Source organism: Bidens hawaiensis, unplaced genomic scaffold (genome assembly GCF_021521415.1).
Source record: "Bidens hawaiensis isolate Kalapana, Puna unplaced genomic scaffold, B.hawaiensis_p1.1 tig00003760_1, whole genome shotgun sequence".
Taxonomy (NCBI): domain Eukaryota; kingdom Viridiplantae; phylum Streptophyta; class Magnoliopsida; order Asterales; family Asteraceae; genus Bidens; species Bidens hawaiensis.
Genome location: NW_027491216.1, coordinates 1,919,325 through 1,936,616, shown reverse-complemented (window position 1 = coordinate 1,936,616; position 17,292 = coordinate 1,919,325). Strand labels below are relative to the sequence as shown.

The 17,292-nt window shown below is 43.2% G+C and overlaps 1 protein-coding gene and 1 non-coding gene across 2 annotated transcripts; one reads left to right on the top strand and one right to left on the bottom strand.

Moving 5' to 3' along the window:
* Positions 1-15,089: 15,089 nt before the first annotated feature.
* LOC143624312 (uncharacterized) lies at positions 15,090-16,112 on the bottom strand. Its single transcript, XM_077095008.1, has 2 exons — positions 15,822-16,112; positions 15,090-15,659 (listed from the first exon to the last, which is right to left on the bottom strand). The coding sequence occupies exons 1-2, from the start codon at positions 16,110-16,112 to the stop codon at positions 15,090-15,092; spliced, it is 861 nt and encodes a 286-aa protein (XP_076951123.1).
* Positions 16,113-16,676: 564 nt separating this feature from the next.
* Positions 16,677-16,783, top strand: LOC143624349 (small nucleolar RNA R71). The gene has a single exon (XR_013152091.1). It is a non-coding gene; the product is annotated as a small nucleolar RNA R71 (small nucleolar RNA).
* The last annotated feature ends 509 nt before the right edge of the window (positions 16,784-17,292 follow it).

The following is a 17,292-nucleotide window of genomic DNA, read 5'->3' as shown; positions in this document are numbered from 1 at the left end:
CTTACTTTTCGGGAAAGATGTCGTCGATCAACATCTCTGAGTTAGTAAAGATGGAAGTTGAAGCAGGGTCAGCTACTAAGGCCCCAAGATTGCTGAAGGGAACCGATTTCATTGCATGGAAGGATCGGTTCATACAGTACGTAAAATACCAGGATGCGAAGATGTGGGTATGCATCCAGGATGGTTATATTCCACCAATTATGGTGTATGAAGGTCGTGACCAAATCAAGAAGTATAGTAAAATGGAAGAAGAAGAGAAAAAGATGTATGAGGCTGAGAGCAAGGCTCATGCTGCTATTACTATGGCTCTTCCACAAGAGATCCTTCATACGTTTAGAAAGTACACATCAGCAAGAGAGCTTTGGGAAGCTCTTGAGAGCAGATTTGAAAGGAATGTAGGAATCCGGGTTTCAAAAATAAAATTGTTCAAAACCCAGTTTTCAGTCTTCAAGTATTTGAAGAATGAATCTTTAGATGATATTATCACTCGATACTACCATCTGATGACTGAATTGAGCAACTATTCCATTTCCTACCGAGAAGAAGAAATAGTTGAGAAGCTTCTAGATGCTCTCCCACCAAAATGGGAGATGTACACTGTGCTGATGAGGGAAGACAAGGACTTTCCCACATATGATCTTGAAACGGCAGTCAACAAGCTCAGAACCTTTGAGCTTAACATGGTCAGAAAAGAGACACCTATGGATCAGGTTCAAGATCCAGGTATGTATGGAGCTAAAGTCAACACTAGCTCAGGATCGAAGACTGAATCGGCTGCCTACTACTCGAAGGGAGAGTCGGGCGCAAACTCATCACATGAGGGTCATGTGTCAGTCAACACAAATGGTGATGTTTGCTATGTAGCAGCTGGATCGAGTGGTTCTCAATCCCAGGTAAGCAAGAGTAGTTGCTCTTCAAGTGTTCCCAGCAACAACTACTCCAAGATGCCTATGAGTGTCAAGTCTGCTGAAGAGCAGTTTGGTCTCTATGCTTCTTTTATTGCTTCCTATGAGAACTATATTCAAGGGAAGATTGTTGATCCAGCTATGTTGGATGAAGATTACGATCAGATTGATGCTGACGATATGGAAGAAATGGATCTACAATGGCAGATGGCCATGATTGTGAGGAGGGTGAAAAGGTTTATGAATAAGACCGGTAGGAAGTTTGTCGGTGGAAAGCCGGGGTTTGACAAGGCAAAGGTGAGATGCTACAATTGTCAACAAAACGGTCACTTTGCAAAAGAATGCAGGAATGAGCGTGTGGAACGAAGTCAGGGTAGGTCTCCACAGCAAAGTGAGAGTAGAAAAGGTTATAGTGCCATGATGTCTAGAGCAGATGGAGAATACAACTGGAACCTGCTTTCTAAAGAAACTTTTGAGCAGACAAATTTGGCAAAGGTAGAAACTGAAGAAAGTGAGAAGGTTACCGGAGAAGAGAAAGCTTTCATGGCAGATGTTAAAGATCAGCTCTCCGAGGTATGTACTAAACCAACTTGTTCAAAATGTGAGAACTTGTCTGAGCAACTAGCAACCATAACTGATCAGTATGTTAGGTTGGATGCTGAATTTAAAACCTTAAAAGAAGATCATCACTTTATTAAATCAAGAGAAAATAATTATAAAATTAAAATAAAAGCTTGTGAAAAAGATGTTAAAAGTTTAAAAACAAAACTTGCTGAAAAAATTGAAGTGATTGATTTAAGTTATGAAGTTTTGGAAGAAAAGACCAAACTAATTGCTGAGAGAGAAAAACAGATTGCTGACCACCAGGTGAAAGTGGTGGAACTGAATCGAAAACTGGAGAAGTTCAGAAATTCTTCTGCTATTCTTGATCACCTTGTTAGTGATCAAGGTTCCTCTGCTAAGAGAGGAGGAATTGGTTATCATGAGGTTCCACCACCGTACAATCACAATTACACTTTTAACCCTAGTGTTCAAAAATCTGTTGATTTTGAGGTTGCTCAGACAGTGCCAATTAAAGTAACTGTTAAAGAACCAAATGTTAGTAGAGGCGAAACAAGTTCGCCTGTTTCAAGTGTTGAAATTTCTGATCAAAGTCCAGTCTCGTCAGATTCGGATAAGTCATCCGAGTCTGGTAAGGCAAAAGAGGAGGTTGTGTTACCCAAGAGTGGAGAAAAAGATAAAACAAATAAAAGGAGTACTCCACTAAACCCGTACGTCCCACCATATGTGAGACGAACGGGCGGTAATATAGCCTCGACATCTAAAACACCGGTTGATAAAAAAGTTGAGCATAGGTGTTGTTTTAGATATAATCAATTAGGACATCTTGTTGCAAATTGCCATCTGAAGCAGCGATTCAGAGGTGTAAGGCCTACTAAAACTGAGAATAAGCCTAATAGTTATTATCATGCTGCTAAAAATGAAAACCACTTAAAATTCAAAAATGTGAATAATTCAGGTTTTCATAGAAACAAATCTCAGTTTTACGCTGCTAATAACCAAACCACAAGCTATAATTCTTTCAATTCTCAAAGGTTTGGAAGGCCTCACAATCGATCTTCAATGAGATATCCTAATGGGACTTACAGGAATTACAGAGATACTAACTTTGGAAAGCCAAAGTTTGGGATGTATAGATCCAAGACCAATTGGTCTTGGGTCCCTAAATTCTAATCTTTTGCTTTATTGTGCAGGAACAGTTGAACAGGGCTGCCAACAATCTTTGGGTTGTAGATAGCGGCTGTTCCCGGCACATGACGGGTAACAAATACTTGTTACACGATTTGAAACCTGTTCAAGGAGGGAGAGTGAGCTTTGCCGGTGAAAGTGGAGGCAAGATTACTGGAATGGGAACGGTGTCAAACGGAAAGATGACTTTGGAGAAGGTTAACTTTGTAGAAGAGTTGAAGCACAATCTGCTGAGTGTGTCGCAGATTTGTGATAAGGAGTACACCGTTCACTTTACGAAGAATGAGGCGATTGTATTGAAACCTGGATTTCAGATACCAGAGGAGTGGATTTTGATGAAGGCTCCACGTGAAAGAAATACATACATTATGGATATGAGATCAACTGAAATGGCCACGGCAGAATCATGCCTTATGACGAAAGCGAGTGAATCAGAGTCCGAATTGTGGCATAGGAGAATGGGGCACATTCATCTTCGGAAGATGAACCACATTGTCAGGAATGGGCTTGTGCTGGGCGTTCCCTTGAAGAATTTCAATTTTGAAGATAAATGTATAGCGTGCAAGAAGGGAAAGCAGCACAAGAAATCCCATCTCACCAAGAAAGTCAATTCAATTGCCAGTACTCTGGAGTTGCTTCACATGGATCTCTTCGGTCCCGTGAATGCAAAAAGTCTAGGAGGAACTTCTTATTGCTTGGTGATCACTGATGACTACTCACGATATTCGTGGGTGTATTTCCTGAAATCAAAAGACGAAACGGCTCAGATGGTGAAGAATTTGATTACCATAGTTGAGAACGTTATGGATAAAAGGGTTAAGTTCATCAGGAGTGACAATGGCACGGAGTTCAAGAATTTTGAGATGGAGATCTTCTGCCTTCAGAGAGGGATTGAACACCAATACAGTGCTCCGTATACACCGCAACAGAATGGAGTGGCTGAAAGGAAGAATAGAACATTAATTGAAGGAGCCAGAACTATGCTGGCTGATTCGAAGCTTCCTGTGGTGTTTTGGGCTGAAGCTGTTGCTACAGCTTGTTATGTTCTGAATAGAGTCTTAACTGTTAAAAGACTTGGTAAAACGTGTTATGAGCTTATGCATGGGAGAAAGCCCAACTTGAGTGGTCTTGAACCATTCGGGTCCCCTTGTTCGATTTAGAAGATAAATTCTAAATTTGGTGAAGTAGCCGATGAAGGAATCTTAGTCGGTTATGTTGTTGGGACTCCCAACAGACGTGTCTTCAATACATCGACCAGCAAGGTTGAGGCGGTGTGTAACACCGATATCACAAGTTACCAACCGCCAAAACCAAGCAACGGACCTGCTGAGTTTTTCGACTATGTTAAACTTTTTAAGTCTTTTAACATACCGTATTTGGATATTGCTGAAGAAGAAGAGAGAGTTGCTACGAAGATGATCCTTGATGAGGAAGAAAACCTATTGCAAAGACAGCTGATCGATAAATGTCAACCTTCCTCATCAAATGCTGTCGATACCCCTACTGCCTCGACTGAAGAAGAATATTTCAATCCATTTCACTCTCAGCATGAAACAATCATTGACGAGCTCTCTTCTAACTTGGAAGACAATTTGCATGTCGGTTCTGTTCCGACCACGAGAATTCATAAAGATCACCCTTTGGAGAATGTGATTGGTGATGTGTCCTCCGGTGTACAAACAAGACGTAGCTTGAATGAGCACACCTGTGTTTACACAAGCATCAAGGAGACAGGGATAATCAACGAATGCTTGTACACCTGCTTTATCAGCCAGATTGAGCCGAAGAATTATCAAATGGCTTTAAAGGACAGCTCGTGGGTCGAAGCCATGCAAGAAGAGTTGGCTCAGTTCAAGAAAATGGAAGTATGGGATTTGGTTGAAAAACTGAAAAATGTGCATGCGATAGGCACAAAATGGGTGTTTAAGTGCAAGAGAGATGAGAAAGGGATTATCATAAGAAACAAGGCGAGGCTAGTCGTTAAAGGTTTTAATCAACAAGAGGGGATTGATTATAATGAAGTGTTCGCTCCTGTCGCAAGGTTGGAAGCCATTAGATTGTTTTTGGCGTTAGCTGCTTATAAGAAGATGAAGGTATTTCAGTTGGATGTGAAGAGTGCGTTTCTGAATGGGAAAGTTGATGAGGTAGTGTATGTTGAGCAACCTCCGGGTTTTCCTGACCCAGACTTTCCTGATCACGTGTACAAGTTGAGCAAGGCATTGTATGGACTACATCAGGCACCTCGTGCCTGGTATTCAACTTTATCAGATTACTTGCTTGAAAATGGTTTTGAAAGAGGGAAGATTGATAGCACGTTGTTCGTTAAGAGAGAAGGAAGCGACTTCCTGCTGGTGCAAGTCTACGTGGATGACATTATCTTTGCTCCATCTAAAGTCTCCATGTGTCAGTAGTTTGAGGCCGTCATGAAGAAAAGGTTTGAAATGAGTGCTATTGGTGAACTAACTTTCTTTTTAGGATTGCAGGTTGATCAGAAGAAGGATGGGATGTTCATTCATCAGACCAAGTATGTCCAAGATGTGCTCAAACGCTTCAAGATGGAGGACAACACTCCATTCGACACTCCAATCTGCGTCAATCACAAATTGGGTGCTGAGTCAGACGGTGATGCAGATGTGGACCCAACTCAGTATCGGGCTATTATAGGTTCTTTAATGTACTTAACTGCTTCTAGGCCTGATATAATGTTTGCTGTTTGTCTTTGTGCTCGTTTTCAGGCAAACCCAAAGGAATCTCACATGAAGGGTGTGAAGAGGATCTTGCGGTATCTCAAGGGCAAACCGAAGCTGGGGTTGTGGTACCCGAGAGGAGGAGACTTGGAGCTAGTCGCTTACACAGATTCTGATTATGGAGGGTGCAATCAGAGTCGGAAGTCAACAACTGGAGGATGTCAGTTTCTTGGTGGCAGATTGGTGTCGTGGCAATGCAAGAAGCAGACTTCAGTCGCAATTTCAACCTGTGAAGCAGAATACATGGCAGCATCCAACTGCTGCTCCCAGGTTCTATGGATTCAACAACAATTGCGCGACTATGGTCTGAGTTTCTCGCTTACTCCTATTTGCATTGATAACACAGCTGCTATCTCAGTAACTAACAATCCCGTGAAACATAGTAAAACTAAACATATTGACATACGTCATCATTTTATACGGGATTGTGCTGAGAAGAAACTGATTTTGCTTGAAAAGGTGGATACGCTTGATAATTTCGCTGATCTTTATACTAAAGCGTTTGACAAAACAAGATTTCAAAACCTTATTGAGTTGAATGGGATGATCAATCCCGAGTAACCATGCTTTTCAAGTTATATTATTTAAAAAAAAAAAAAAATTAAAAAACGTCACTATCGCTTAAAAGTATGTCGGTTACCACAGTTTGAAGGACATGTATTAGGATATGTTTGGTCCTCAATTCTACTTGTAGAATATGAGGATAGCCATTCACCAGATGACTGAAAGTGACCGGGGCGGTTTATGATGAGTTTTCATTCTTTCGCTTAAAATTAGTCGATCATATTAATTAGTTAGAAGGACACATACTAGTATGTGGTCGGTCCAGCTGATCCATTGGATCTTCGGGATAGCCGTTAACCTGACGACTTGACTTGATCGGGGCGATTGAAGTCAAAAGTTTTTTTAAGGGAAATGAAATTATTTTTCAAGTCTGTTACTTCGTAAGAAGTTCGTTTGCTATGTTTAATAGAAAATTGATCCAACCTTGGAAAATGATAGATATACTGATTCTGTGTGCTTAACTAGTGAAGTTATTAGGCTTAAAAGGCTTTAGGACAGTCATTGTATGTCATGGTAACTTTTTATGGTGCGTAAAAGTAGATGTGATACAAACTTAAACTACTTGATTTTACGTGGAAACTCCTTACGAGTTTTGCATGTCTTCATATATATCTTTCCAAATGTTAGGCAGAAAAGCGATTACCCAGTCATACACGAGCCCGTAAGTGTTCTGATTCCCGTGAAGATAGCGTTTCAAGAAACTGCAGTAATCCAGATTCGGGACTTGCAATTATTCACTACTCTGAAGTCTATGTAAATGTTTATCATAAAAAAAAAAAAAAAAAAAAACTTATGAGTTTTTGAAACATTTTAGAGTTCAACATATCAAGACTTCTTAATCATGGAGTAAGAAAGAGAACGGGAAGGAGATGAAGAGTAATTACAAACTTAATCAGACACTAAGGGTCGAAGTCAATTCGGGGTGACTTGGGGAAAGCCAAATACGCTTTGAGAATAGATAGGAGGCATCATAATCTCTGAGTTGTTGCCCACTTAAATTTTGAGGCTTAATTGAACCTAACTCGTATCACAGAAACGATGAAAACCATCTTAAGTTATTTACCTGCTTACAACCTGTCTCTATATGTCATAATACAGCTAAACACGGATCTAAGTGACAGTCACGTAGTTAGTATGATTCCTGTTCGGATCTTTTCTAAAACGTAGTGATCCCTATCGAGACTGAAATTTGATCCCTTATACTTTAATTTTAAAAGTTTCTTGTACTTAGTTAGTTTTATGATTTTATAACTGGTTACTTGGACTTGATCGTGTTATTTAATTCTTAAAGGGAAGTTTTAAAAGTTAATTGCAAAATGTTCAAATTATATGGGTTGATTTTGTAAATATATGCGATGTTGTTAAACAGGCGAACTTGTGAATAACTTCGCCTAGGCGAAGTTAACCGTAACTTCGCCTGTATAACTTCGCCCCTATATAAGGATTTTCAAAGGTCACAGTTCTTTATTTGAATTATCACAGCGAACTTATCCTCGAACTTCACAGCGAACTTATCCGATTTACATCCACTTATCTTTTTTTCGATTTCAGTTAGTATTCAAGGTGTGTTTGGATTCTATATCTTATACTCGATGTTCGATGTTGTTAATCCTAGGTTGTTTCGACACCCGGTTAACGACCTCGGACGTTCGAAACCTATACCCGATTTCAAAACTTGTTTTACGTGTTCATGAACAAACTGATCGTCCGAACTGCCTTAATACCATGTGTTTTAGTCTCCTAAATCGTCAAAATTGGCCGAAACACCAGATTTTCGAGTTTGAATCAAACTCACTGTCGCCGATTCATATTCAGGCGAACTTCGGATAACTTCGCCTGATGTTCAACTTCGCCATGAAGCTTAAATTCGCCAGAGGCGATGTTGTGGTGAGGCGAAGTTATCATTAACTTCGCCTGGATCCTTTTAACTTAACAATTATTAGACGAACTTAAAGATGAAGCGAAGTTGTTCCCAACTTCGCCCCAACTTTAACTTCGCCTATACAGTCTTTATCACAACTTCACTCATGGTAACAAGCGAACTTGTGTTATGTCTTAATGTTTATCTAACTTGGTTCGTTTGTTGCAGAGATGGCTTCTGTTGCCGGTGCTGGAGGTGCTGGAGTAGATGACCGAGGAGATAATCAGAGGCAATTCTTCCCGGGTCACAACATGTTCATCACCTTAGACCCGGAAGCGAGTGGTGTGGAGGATTATCGCGAGATAATCACATTCCTCCTACGCTCGAGGATATTCGACGCAATCACGACGACACTGCCGATATCCTTACCCAATATCGAGGACTTCTGGCAGACGGTGGAGTACGATTGTCGTGTTGAGCCCCCGGTTATGAGAGCAACAATCAATAATCAAGAAGTTCAGTTCTCATCTGAACAAATTCGGGTGGCGTTACGTTTTGGAGAGGAGACTTGGAACGACATGACGGAGTTTGTGGCTCCGTTTCGTGATGGAGCATTTCTAAGAATGGGCTATTCTGGTCCATTGGGCGATACCCAGAGACGGAAGGGGTTCCTGCTCGATCAGTGGCGCTTCCTCATGCACGTTATGATAGTATGCATGTCTGGGAGGAAGGCGGGCACTGACGGTATGGGTGCGACCATGCAGTCCGCAATGACTGCTCTGACCTATAACAAACGTTATAGCTTCAGTCAGATTGTCTTTTACGAGATCGACAGACAGAGGAGGGCGATGGCTCGTGAGCGGTTCATAATGTATCCAAGATTCATACAGATGATCTTGAACCATGTGGCTCCGAATTTGCCTCAACGACGCCCAATAAGATACGTGGAGAGTGTGAGCAAACGTATCTTTGCTCAATGCCGTACTTCGAGTGCGAGGAGCAAGCCTGAACGTCGTCCAAGGCATACTCCACTCTTTGGGTTCTTAATAAACCCGGGGTATGTGCCAGCTTGGGGGGATGAGTTCAGAGACCCTCAACCACAACAGGCAGGAGCAACTCGAGATGTACCTACTGTGCCTGTGGTGTCGGCTGAGGAGGATGTAGACCTTGATGCTGCATTTGGCGGCCAAGGATTATTCGACATGGATCGTTTTGATCCACAAGAAGAGGTGCAGGTTTCTGCTGCACAGGTTCGGGAAGTGATTGTTACTAGAGCAGCTACGACGGTGGCTGACTCAGATCTTGACGAGGTTATGGATGAGGCGAGAAGGATGATGGTGAGACGAGAGAGGACGTTAGGGAAGAGGAAGAGGACAGTTGATGATTGTGAGTCAGAAGAAGAGGAAGAGGACATTCACAAGTTGATTAGACGTTCAAGACGGGAGAGGACAGGTGCAGGTATGGGAGCTAGAGAGACTTCAAGAGTTGTACGGTTCGCTCCATCCGCACTGTCGGCTATCTCGATTGTTCCTACTTCTGTACAGGTTACAAGCGCCGTAGATGTTCCTGTGGTGGCTACATCAGCTGTCGGCATCCCATCCATCACACTACAGACGACGACTCCGGAGATTGTGTCGTTACCACCTCCAACGCTTACTCCTTCAGAGGTGGTGGCACGGTTTGTAGAGTCGACGATCGTCGCAACTGCAGGGTTGTCGGTCACGATACCACCTGCGGTTACGTCCACAACTGCTTCTGATGTCCCGGTTACATTCGAGATCCCTCCTCAGTATACTCAAGACACATCTAACATGAGGTTTGATTTCGATGCAACCCTCTCAGACTCGGAGAGAATAGCTGCACTTGAGCGGGTCGTGGCAGAGCAATCGAGGATAAACTTTATCCAGACCCAGGCTATTCAACGCCTTGTAGCAGAGAATCAACTACAGTCGTCCCTCCTGGTTGAACATGGGCGAATTATAGATGCTATGAAGGAGTTCTTGGCATCTCAGGGGGAGACAGGCTGTAGAGGCGACGAGTTAAGGACGAAGAAGAGAAATGACAGAGACGATGATCCCAATGCACCGAAAGGTGCAGGTGGTGAGTTGCCAAGAACTACTCAAGCTCTTGGGACTTCCACAGCTCAGGGGGAGTCTGCGGGTGCAGTTGGTGGTGATGAGGTGGTGATGGTTGATGATGATGATGATGTGATAGATGCGTTGAAAGAATTGAATGATGATATGCTAGAAGATGAAGATATGTTTGATGATGATGTGCTGCCGATTGAGGAGATTGAGAAGATTGGCGCACAAATTGTGATTGAAGATGAGATTGAAGAGGGTGAGATAGTAGAAGAAAATGTTGAACACGAGATCCCAGATGTTGAGAAAGCCGATATTGGTACTGAGATGGAGAATGATGAGACAGAGTGGGAGGAGCAACCTAGGTGGAAAGAAGGATATGCTCATTGGTTTATTAAGACTAAAAAGCCTGCTGTTCCAACCATGTTCAAGAAGAATTATAATATGAAAGGCTATGCTGAAGCGAAGAAAGGGATTATTTGCTGGATCTATGATGAGCAGTTGAAGCTCTTTGTGCTCAAACGGTATGACGGCGTTCAGTATTTTAAAAGAATGTTAAGGTCGTTGAATACACTGCCGGAATGTGAAGTGAAAGACTTAGCCAGATTGGGGTTAATCAATCGAAGTGACGATAATATGGCTAGAGTCATTGAGAAAATTGTTTGGAGAGAGAGTATAAAAGAGAAGAAGTTTGAGCTGTTGAAGCCACAAAAGGGAAAACTTGTTGAGGACAAGGATAGAGGTCTAAGAACTGATGGAAAACCTTGGATGGTAATGAAGTATAAACCGATCCGGTGCCTGAAAGAAGTACCGATGAAGCTAATGCCCAAGGATGTGCTTAAAGACCTAAAGTGGTGGTACGTGGATTGTGAGACAGCAGAGGCGGTGATGGAAGACGAGGATGAACAAGAGCTCCTTAGAGTTTACGATCCGATGCATTTGGTAAACTTATCGCAAGCTGATCTGAAGGTGCTTAATGAGAAAAAAATCTTTTATATTCCTGCTTGGAAGGATGAAGCGAGGAAGTATCAAAGAGTCATGTCAGTTTGTGTGAGAGAAGGAGTGCATGCGTGAAGATACAAGATTACAAGACAAGAGCTTAAAGATCAAGATATGAAGCTACTGCCAAGGGGGAGTCTGTTGGTGCATGAATGTTAGTAGTTCATAGTCTAGTGTCTGTAATCGAGTCTGTAATGTTATTAATGTTTTTGTTTAAGCGAAGTTGTTAACAAGTTCGCCTAGGCGAACTTGTTGAACAAGCGAAGTTATGGACAACTTCGCCTGAACATATCAGGCGAAGTTGTCGTGTATTTATATACAAGCTTACGGCTTGGTTAGTGGTGGTTCAGTTGATAGTTGTTAGTAGTTTTGGTTAACGAGTTTGTTCGGTAACGTGAGTCTGTAATAGTGATATCGTATCACGTGTTTGGTTATCAATATAACGTGTTCGTTTATCGTATCGTGTTTGTTTGATTTGCTTTCTACACTCGTAACGATCTACGCAGGGATTCCGCACCTGAGTAGACCGAGATATCTCGTGTGATCCGTCCAGGGAACCTACAATAGCTGTGTCTTCTAATCTTGTGATCCTCAGGAGCAGGTTCCATAACGCCATCAGAGCTATCATGCGAATACATACCATCTGTACTAAACCACACTCGCTCGCATATAGCAGCGTACAAAACAAAAAGAAAATATAAGAAATAAACATTTTTTTTGTATTTTTGTATTTTATGATTTTTTTTATGTAAGTTTTTTTTTCTTTTTTTTTTTGAATTTTTTTTATATAGAATACTTCTAAAATCGACCGACTCGAATGGAGATTGAGTACGAGTGGTCGTTAATAGAGAGATATCTTGAACAGGAAATAAAATAAACAAAAATAACTAGAAAACTCTACAACTCAGGCTGCCTCCCGAGAGCGCTTAGTTTAGCGGGTCCTCAGCCTGACCCCTCCATCACGCTTATGCGTCAAATGCTGTGAGGCGCAAGACCATGCCTTCCCTTTCTTCCGCCTTCTAGCCGATTTAATGTTTGAGACGATGACCATTAACCTTGAAGGTCCTTTTTTTATCTTCAATCTCAACTGCTCCATACGGGAAGATTTCCTTGACCGTGTACGGTCCATACCATCGGGATTTAAGCTTTCCCGGGAATAACTTCAACCGAGAATTAAAAAAAAGTACGGTGAACTGTTTATTACCTCACAGCTTTCGATCATGCAACTCCTTAGTCCTCTGCTTATAATTATATGAATGCGCATATGCATGATCACGAAGCTCCTCTAACTCATGCAGCTAATGAAAACGATGATCTTCGGCAGTCGAAATATCGAGGTTAACTGTCTGAAGTGCCCGTGAGGCACGATGCTTTAACTCGACGGGTAGATGACAGACCTTCCCATAAATCATCCGAAATGGTGTAGAACCGGTAGGAGTTTTATACGCTGTACAGAAGGCCCAAAGAGCGTCATCTAGCTTATCGGACCAATCCTTTCGGTTTAGCCCAACCGTCTTCTTAAGAATGCGTTTAATGCCCCGGTAACTCACTTCCACCTGCCCACTAGTTTGTGGGTGGTAGGCTGTCGCAAGCCGATGGGTGACCCGATAGCGTTGCAACTCCTTCTCCATCTGCGCGTTGCAGAAGTGAGTACCTCGATAACTGATCAAGGCTTTCGGAACACCAAACCGAGAGAAAAGAGCCTTAAGAAATCTCACTACAACCCTGGCGTCATTCGTGGGTAAGGCTTTGGCCTCGACCCACTTTGAGACATAATCAACAGCCATGAGTATGTATTTGTTCTCGCGATATGACGGGAACGGGCCCATTAAATCAATACCCCAGATGTCGAAGACCTCGCAAACCTGAATAAAATTCTGGGGCATCTCATTACTAGATGAGATATTACTGATACGCTGACAACGATCACAACCTCTAACGAATGTATGCGCGTCTTTAAACATTGACGGCCAATAAAATCCAGCATCAAATACCTTCTTCGCGGTGAGGCTCACACCATGATGCCCTCTTCTCGGTCCCTCGTGACAATGGCTCAAAATCTGCCATCACTCCTTAGCATCCACCCATCTCCTAACAAGCTGATCGGCACAGATACGAAACAAATTTGGATCATCCCAGATGTAGAACTTAACGTCAGCAAAGAATTTCTTCTTTTGCTAGTGAGATATCTTTTTCGGGATAGACCCGTCAACAAGAAAGTTCGCGATATTGGCGAACCAAGGGTAACTGGCATCTTGTGCCTTAACAAACATCAAACACTCAGTAGGAAAACGATCATCGAGCTCAATACCTTCATCTTCAACTTCGGCTCTCTCCAGGCGTGACAAATGATCGGCCGCCACATTCTCGACCCCCTTTTTATCACGGATCTCTATATCAAACTCTTGCAGTAGCAGAATCCAATGGATAAGACGAGGCTTAGCATCCTACTTGCTGAAGAGATATCGAATAGCGGCATTATCCGTGTTAACAACAGTGTTGGATAGAACAGGATAGGACCTAAACTTATCGAACGCAAACACCACAACTAGAAGTTCTTTCTCGGTGGTGGTGTAGTTCTCCTGAGCGTCGTTTAAGGTCCGGCTCGCATAGTAGATCGGATGGAAGTGTCTCTCCTTCCTCTGTCCAAGAACGAAACCGACTGCATAATCGCTCGCGTCACACATCAACTCGAATGGTAACGACCAGTCGGGAGCAACCATGATCGGGGCGTTAAAAAATTTGTCTTTTAAAAGATCAAACGCTTCGATACACTGCTCAGAAAAGAAAAATGGAGCATCCTTCTCAAGAAACTTAGTCATGGGTCTCGCGATTTTTGAAAAATCTTTGATGAAACGACGGTAGAATCCAGCGTGACCCAAAAAGCTTCGAATAGATTTCACGGAAGTAGGCGGGGGGGGGGGGGGGGGAGTTTAGAGATTGTTTCAATTTTGGATCGATCTACCTCAATCCACGAACTCGAGATTCGATGCCCCAAGACAATACCCTCGCGCACCATGAAATGACACTTCTCCCAGTTAAGGACTAGGTTGGTATCAACGCAACGAGACATCATCTTTTCAAGATTAGAAAGACAATGATCAAAGGAACTCCTAAACACCGAAAAGTCGTCCATGAAAATCTCCATGGAGTCCTCAATCATGTCGTGAAAGATAGCCACCATGCATCTCTGAAATGTGGCTGGAGCGTTGCAAAGTCTGAAGGGCATACGTTTATAGGCAAACTTGCCATAAGGACAAGTGAATGTGGTTTTCTCCTGGTCATCTGGAGCTATCGGGATCTGAAAATACCCGGAGAAACCATCAAGGAAGCAGTAGTACTGCTGACCTTCTAAACGCTCCAACATCTGGTCAATGAAGGGTAAAGGAAAGTGATCTTTCCTGGTGGCATCATTCAGTCTGCGATAGTCGATACAGACTCTCCAACCAGTCACAGTTCGAGTGGGAATGAGCTCGTTCCTCTCATTGTTGACGACAGTCATGCCACCTTTCTTTGGAACCACTTGAACTGGACTAACCCAGGGCCTATCAGAAATGGGAAAGATGATCCTTGCTTCAAGGAGTTTGATAATCTCTTTCTTCACAACCTCTTGCATCTTCGGATTTAGCCTTCTCTAAGGCTGAACGACGGTTTTGAAATCATCCTCCATGAGGATTTTATGAGTGCAGAATGAGGGGTTTATACCTTTGATGTCGATAATCTTCCAAGCAATGGCCTCCTTGTGCGTCCTGAGCACCTTCAATAGCTTCATTTTCTCGTCCTCCGTCAGTGCTGAAGCAATAATCACTGGCAACTTCCTCTCATTATCCAAAAACGCATACTCCAAGTGAGTGGGTAGATCTTTATGTTCCAAGGAAGAAGGAGGACTCTTCACGGAAGGTCGATCCTTCGGATCATCTCGCACGATCTCAGTCGATATGTCAGAATCAAGGGAGGACGACTCGGCCTCAGCATCAGATAGTTGTTCGGTCATGGCGACCATCTCAACCCTTGGAATATCCCTATCAAGAATCTGTGTGTCCAAAGCGGAGCCACCACAAATGTCAATAAAGAACTCCCCCACATGAGTCATGATCCTATCAATGAAGTATAGGGAGTCATTAGACGATTTGGGGTGTTTGAGTGACTGTCGTACGTCAAAGGTGACGTTCTCATCCCCAACTCAAAGAATCAATTTACCATCGCGAACATCGATCAACGCTTGCGCGGTAGCAAGAAAAGGTCTGCCTAGAATGAGCGCAACGGTATCGCCTTCGTTCATATCAAGAATGAAGAAGTCCACCGGGAAGATGAACTTGCCTATACGAACGAGCATATTCTCAACAATCCCACGAGGATATTTTACGGATCGATCCGCTAGTTGAATGCTTATCCTCGTGGGCCTCTGCTCAGTCAAACCTAATCTACTGAAAACAAAATATGGCATAAGGTTAATGCTGGCCCCAAGGTCGGCCAATGCATGACTAACCGTATCATCGCCTAAGATGCAAGGAATCATGAAACTCCCAGGATAGGCCATCTTTTTAGGCAACTTGCTCTGCAGAATAGCAGAGCATCCAACACTAAGAGGAACGAAAGAAACTTCAGCTAACTTTTGCTTATTAGTGAAAATTTCCTTGAGGAACTTGGCATATTTAGGCATCTGAGTCAATGCCTCAAGGAATGGAAAGTTTAGATAAAGTTGCTTAAGGAGTTCTAAAAATTTGGCGTTCTGCTCCTCGTCTCTGTCCATCTGAAGTCTCCCGGGATATGGCAATTTGGGCTTAAAAACTCTTAGTGGTGGTTTGGATTGCTTCTCGGCCAGTGCTGTACTTGCTGGGCTGCGCCTCTGATGCACCTTGGCTGGTGGAGACTCCATCTGAATCTCCTCATCCACCTGCTCCTCTCCATCAACCACAGGCTCCTCGACAACTCCTCCAGTAGTCACCTCCTGAATAACGGGCTCGTCACGTGCCCTTACACCACTCCTAATCGTCACTGCTTTGGCGAATCCTCGTGGATTTGTCTCTGTGTTGCTCGGTAGTTTTCCTGGTGCTCTTTCAGACAACTGACTCACAATCTCTCCAACGTGCCTCTCAAGATTAGCTAAAGTCGCGGCTTGGTTCTTCAACATAGCATCATGTTCTGCGAATTTCGCCTCGTTTGTCGATCGGCTACGTTCATCTCGCCTCAGGATCTTCGCCATCATCTCTTCCAACGAGGATTTTTTCTCACCATTAACATCATGCTCGGCATTCCCCTGGCTTGAACCTCTCGGTGCAAGAAGGTTCTCTCGACGCTGCTGCTGCTACTAATAACCACCGGGTTGGCCTCCACGAAAATTATTCTGATTTCTCTAGCCAGTGCTCCCGCCGAAGGCGGGGTTTTGAAATCGAAAGGCGTTGTTGACGAAGTCAACCGCCTATTGATTCTCATTAATGTGCACTTGACAATCGATGGTATCGTGGCCACCTCTACACATATCACACTTTGCAACACTTTCACCGTAAGATCATTCACCATTTTCTTCAACGAGTCAACTTGAGCTTGGAGTGAAGTGTTCAAATCTACTTCGTACAATCCCTTGGTAGTAGTGGCTGGGGCCCTAGTCTCTCGCTCCTCATAGCTCGCGGAAAGGTCCTCGAACAGATCAAAGCACTCGGCAAGGAGTTTGTTCTTCAGCAGATTTCCATTGGCCGTCTGATTGAGCATCTCTCGAGTGTGCCGCGTCGCCCCATTATAGAACTTCTCCACGAGCATCCATGTCTCCAGACCATGATGAGGACAACTAAGAATCAGGTCCTTAAATCTCTCCCAAGCCTCGTAAAAAGATTCATCACCCCTCATACGGAAAGAACATATTTCGTCGCGGATACGAGCAGATTTTGAAGGGAGAAAGAATTTATTCATGAATTTCTCTTGCAAACAAGCCCAAGTAGTGATGGAGACGGTCGGCAGAGATTTAAGCCATTTGAAGGCTTTATCAGTGAGAGAGAATGGGAACAAATGGAGATAAATGGACTCAAGGCTAAGATTTCCGATGTTGAAAGTATTGCAAGTCTGAACAAACATCTCAATGTGATTGGACGGGTCCTCGTGTGATAGCCCGTGAAACTGGTTTGAGCTTCGGATCAGCTGGACGACGTGGGTGGGTATTGCCCAGTTCCCATTTGCATTCCGTCGACAGGCGTTATAGTGATGCTATTATGGATGGCGGTGGATGGTTTACCGTAGTCGGCAACTACTCTCCTAACAGGCTGGTCTGCCATATCTCTAACGGCAATAGGTGCAGAAAGTGAAGTAGGAGATGAAGGAGCACTTACTGATGATTTAGCGTGGCGCCTCTCACAAAACTCTCTTTCAGGTTCTTTAAATCCTGGAAACTC

Bases quoted from the DNA above. Each gene is read 5' to 3' on its own strand.
- LOC143624312 (XM_077095008.1), bottom strand. From the start codon at position 16,112: ATGGCGAAGATCCTGAGGCGAGATGAACGTAGCCGATCGACAAACGAG. The intron at 15,660-15,821 runs GTTGATGGAGAG...GGGAGACTTCAG, and splicing joins GAGTTGTCGAGGAGCCTGTG to ATGGACAGAGACGAGGAGCA.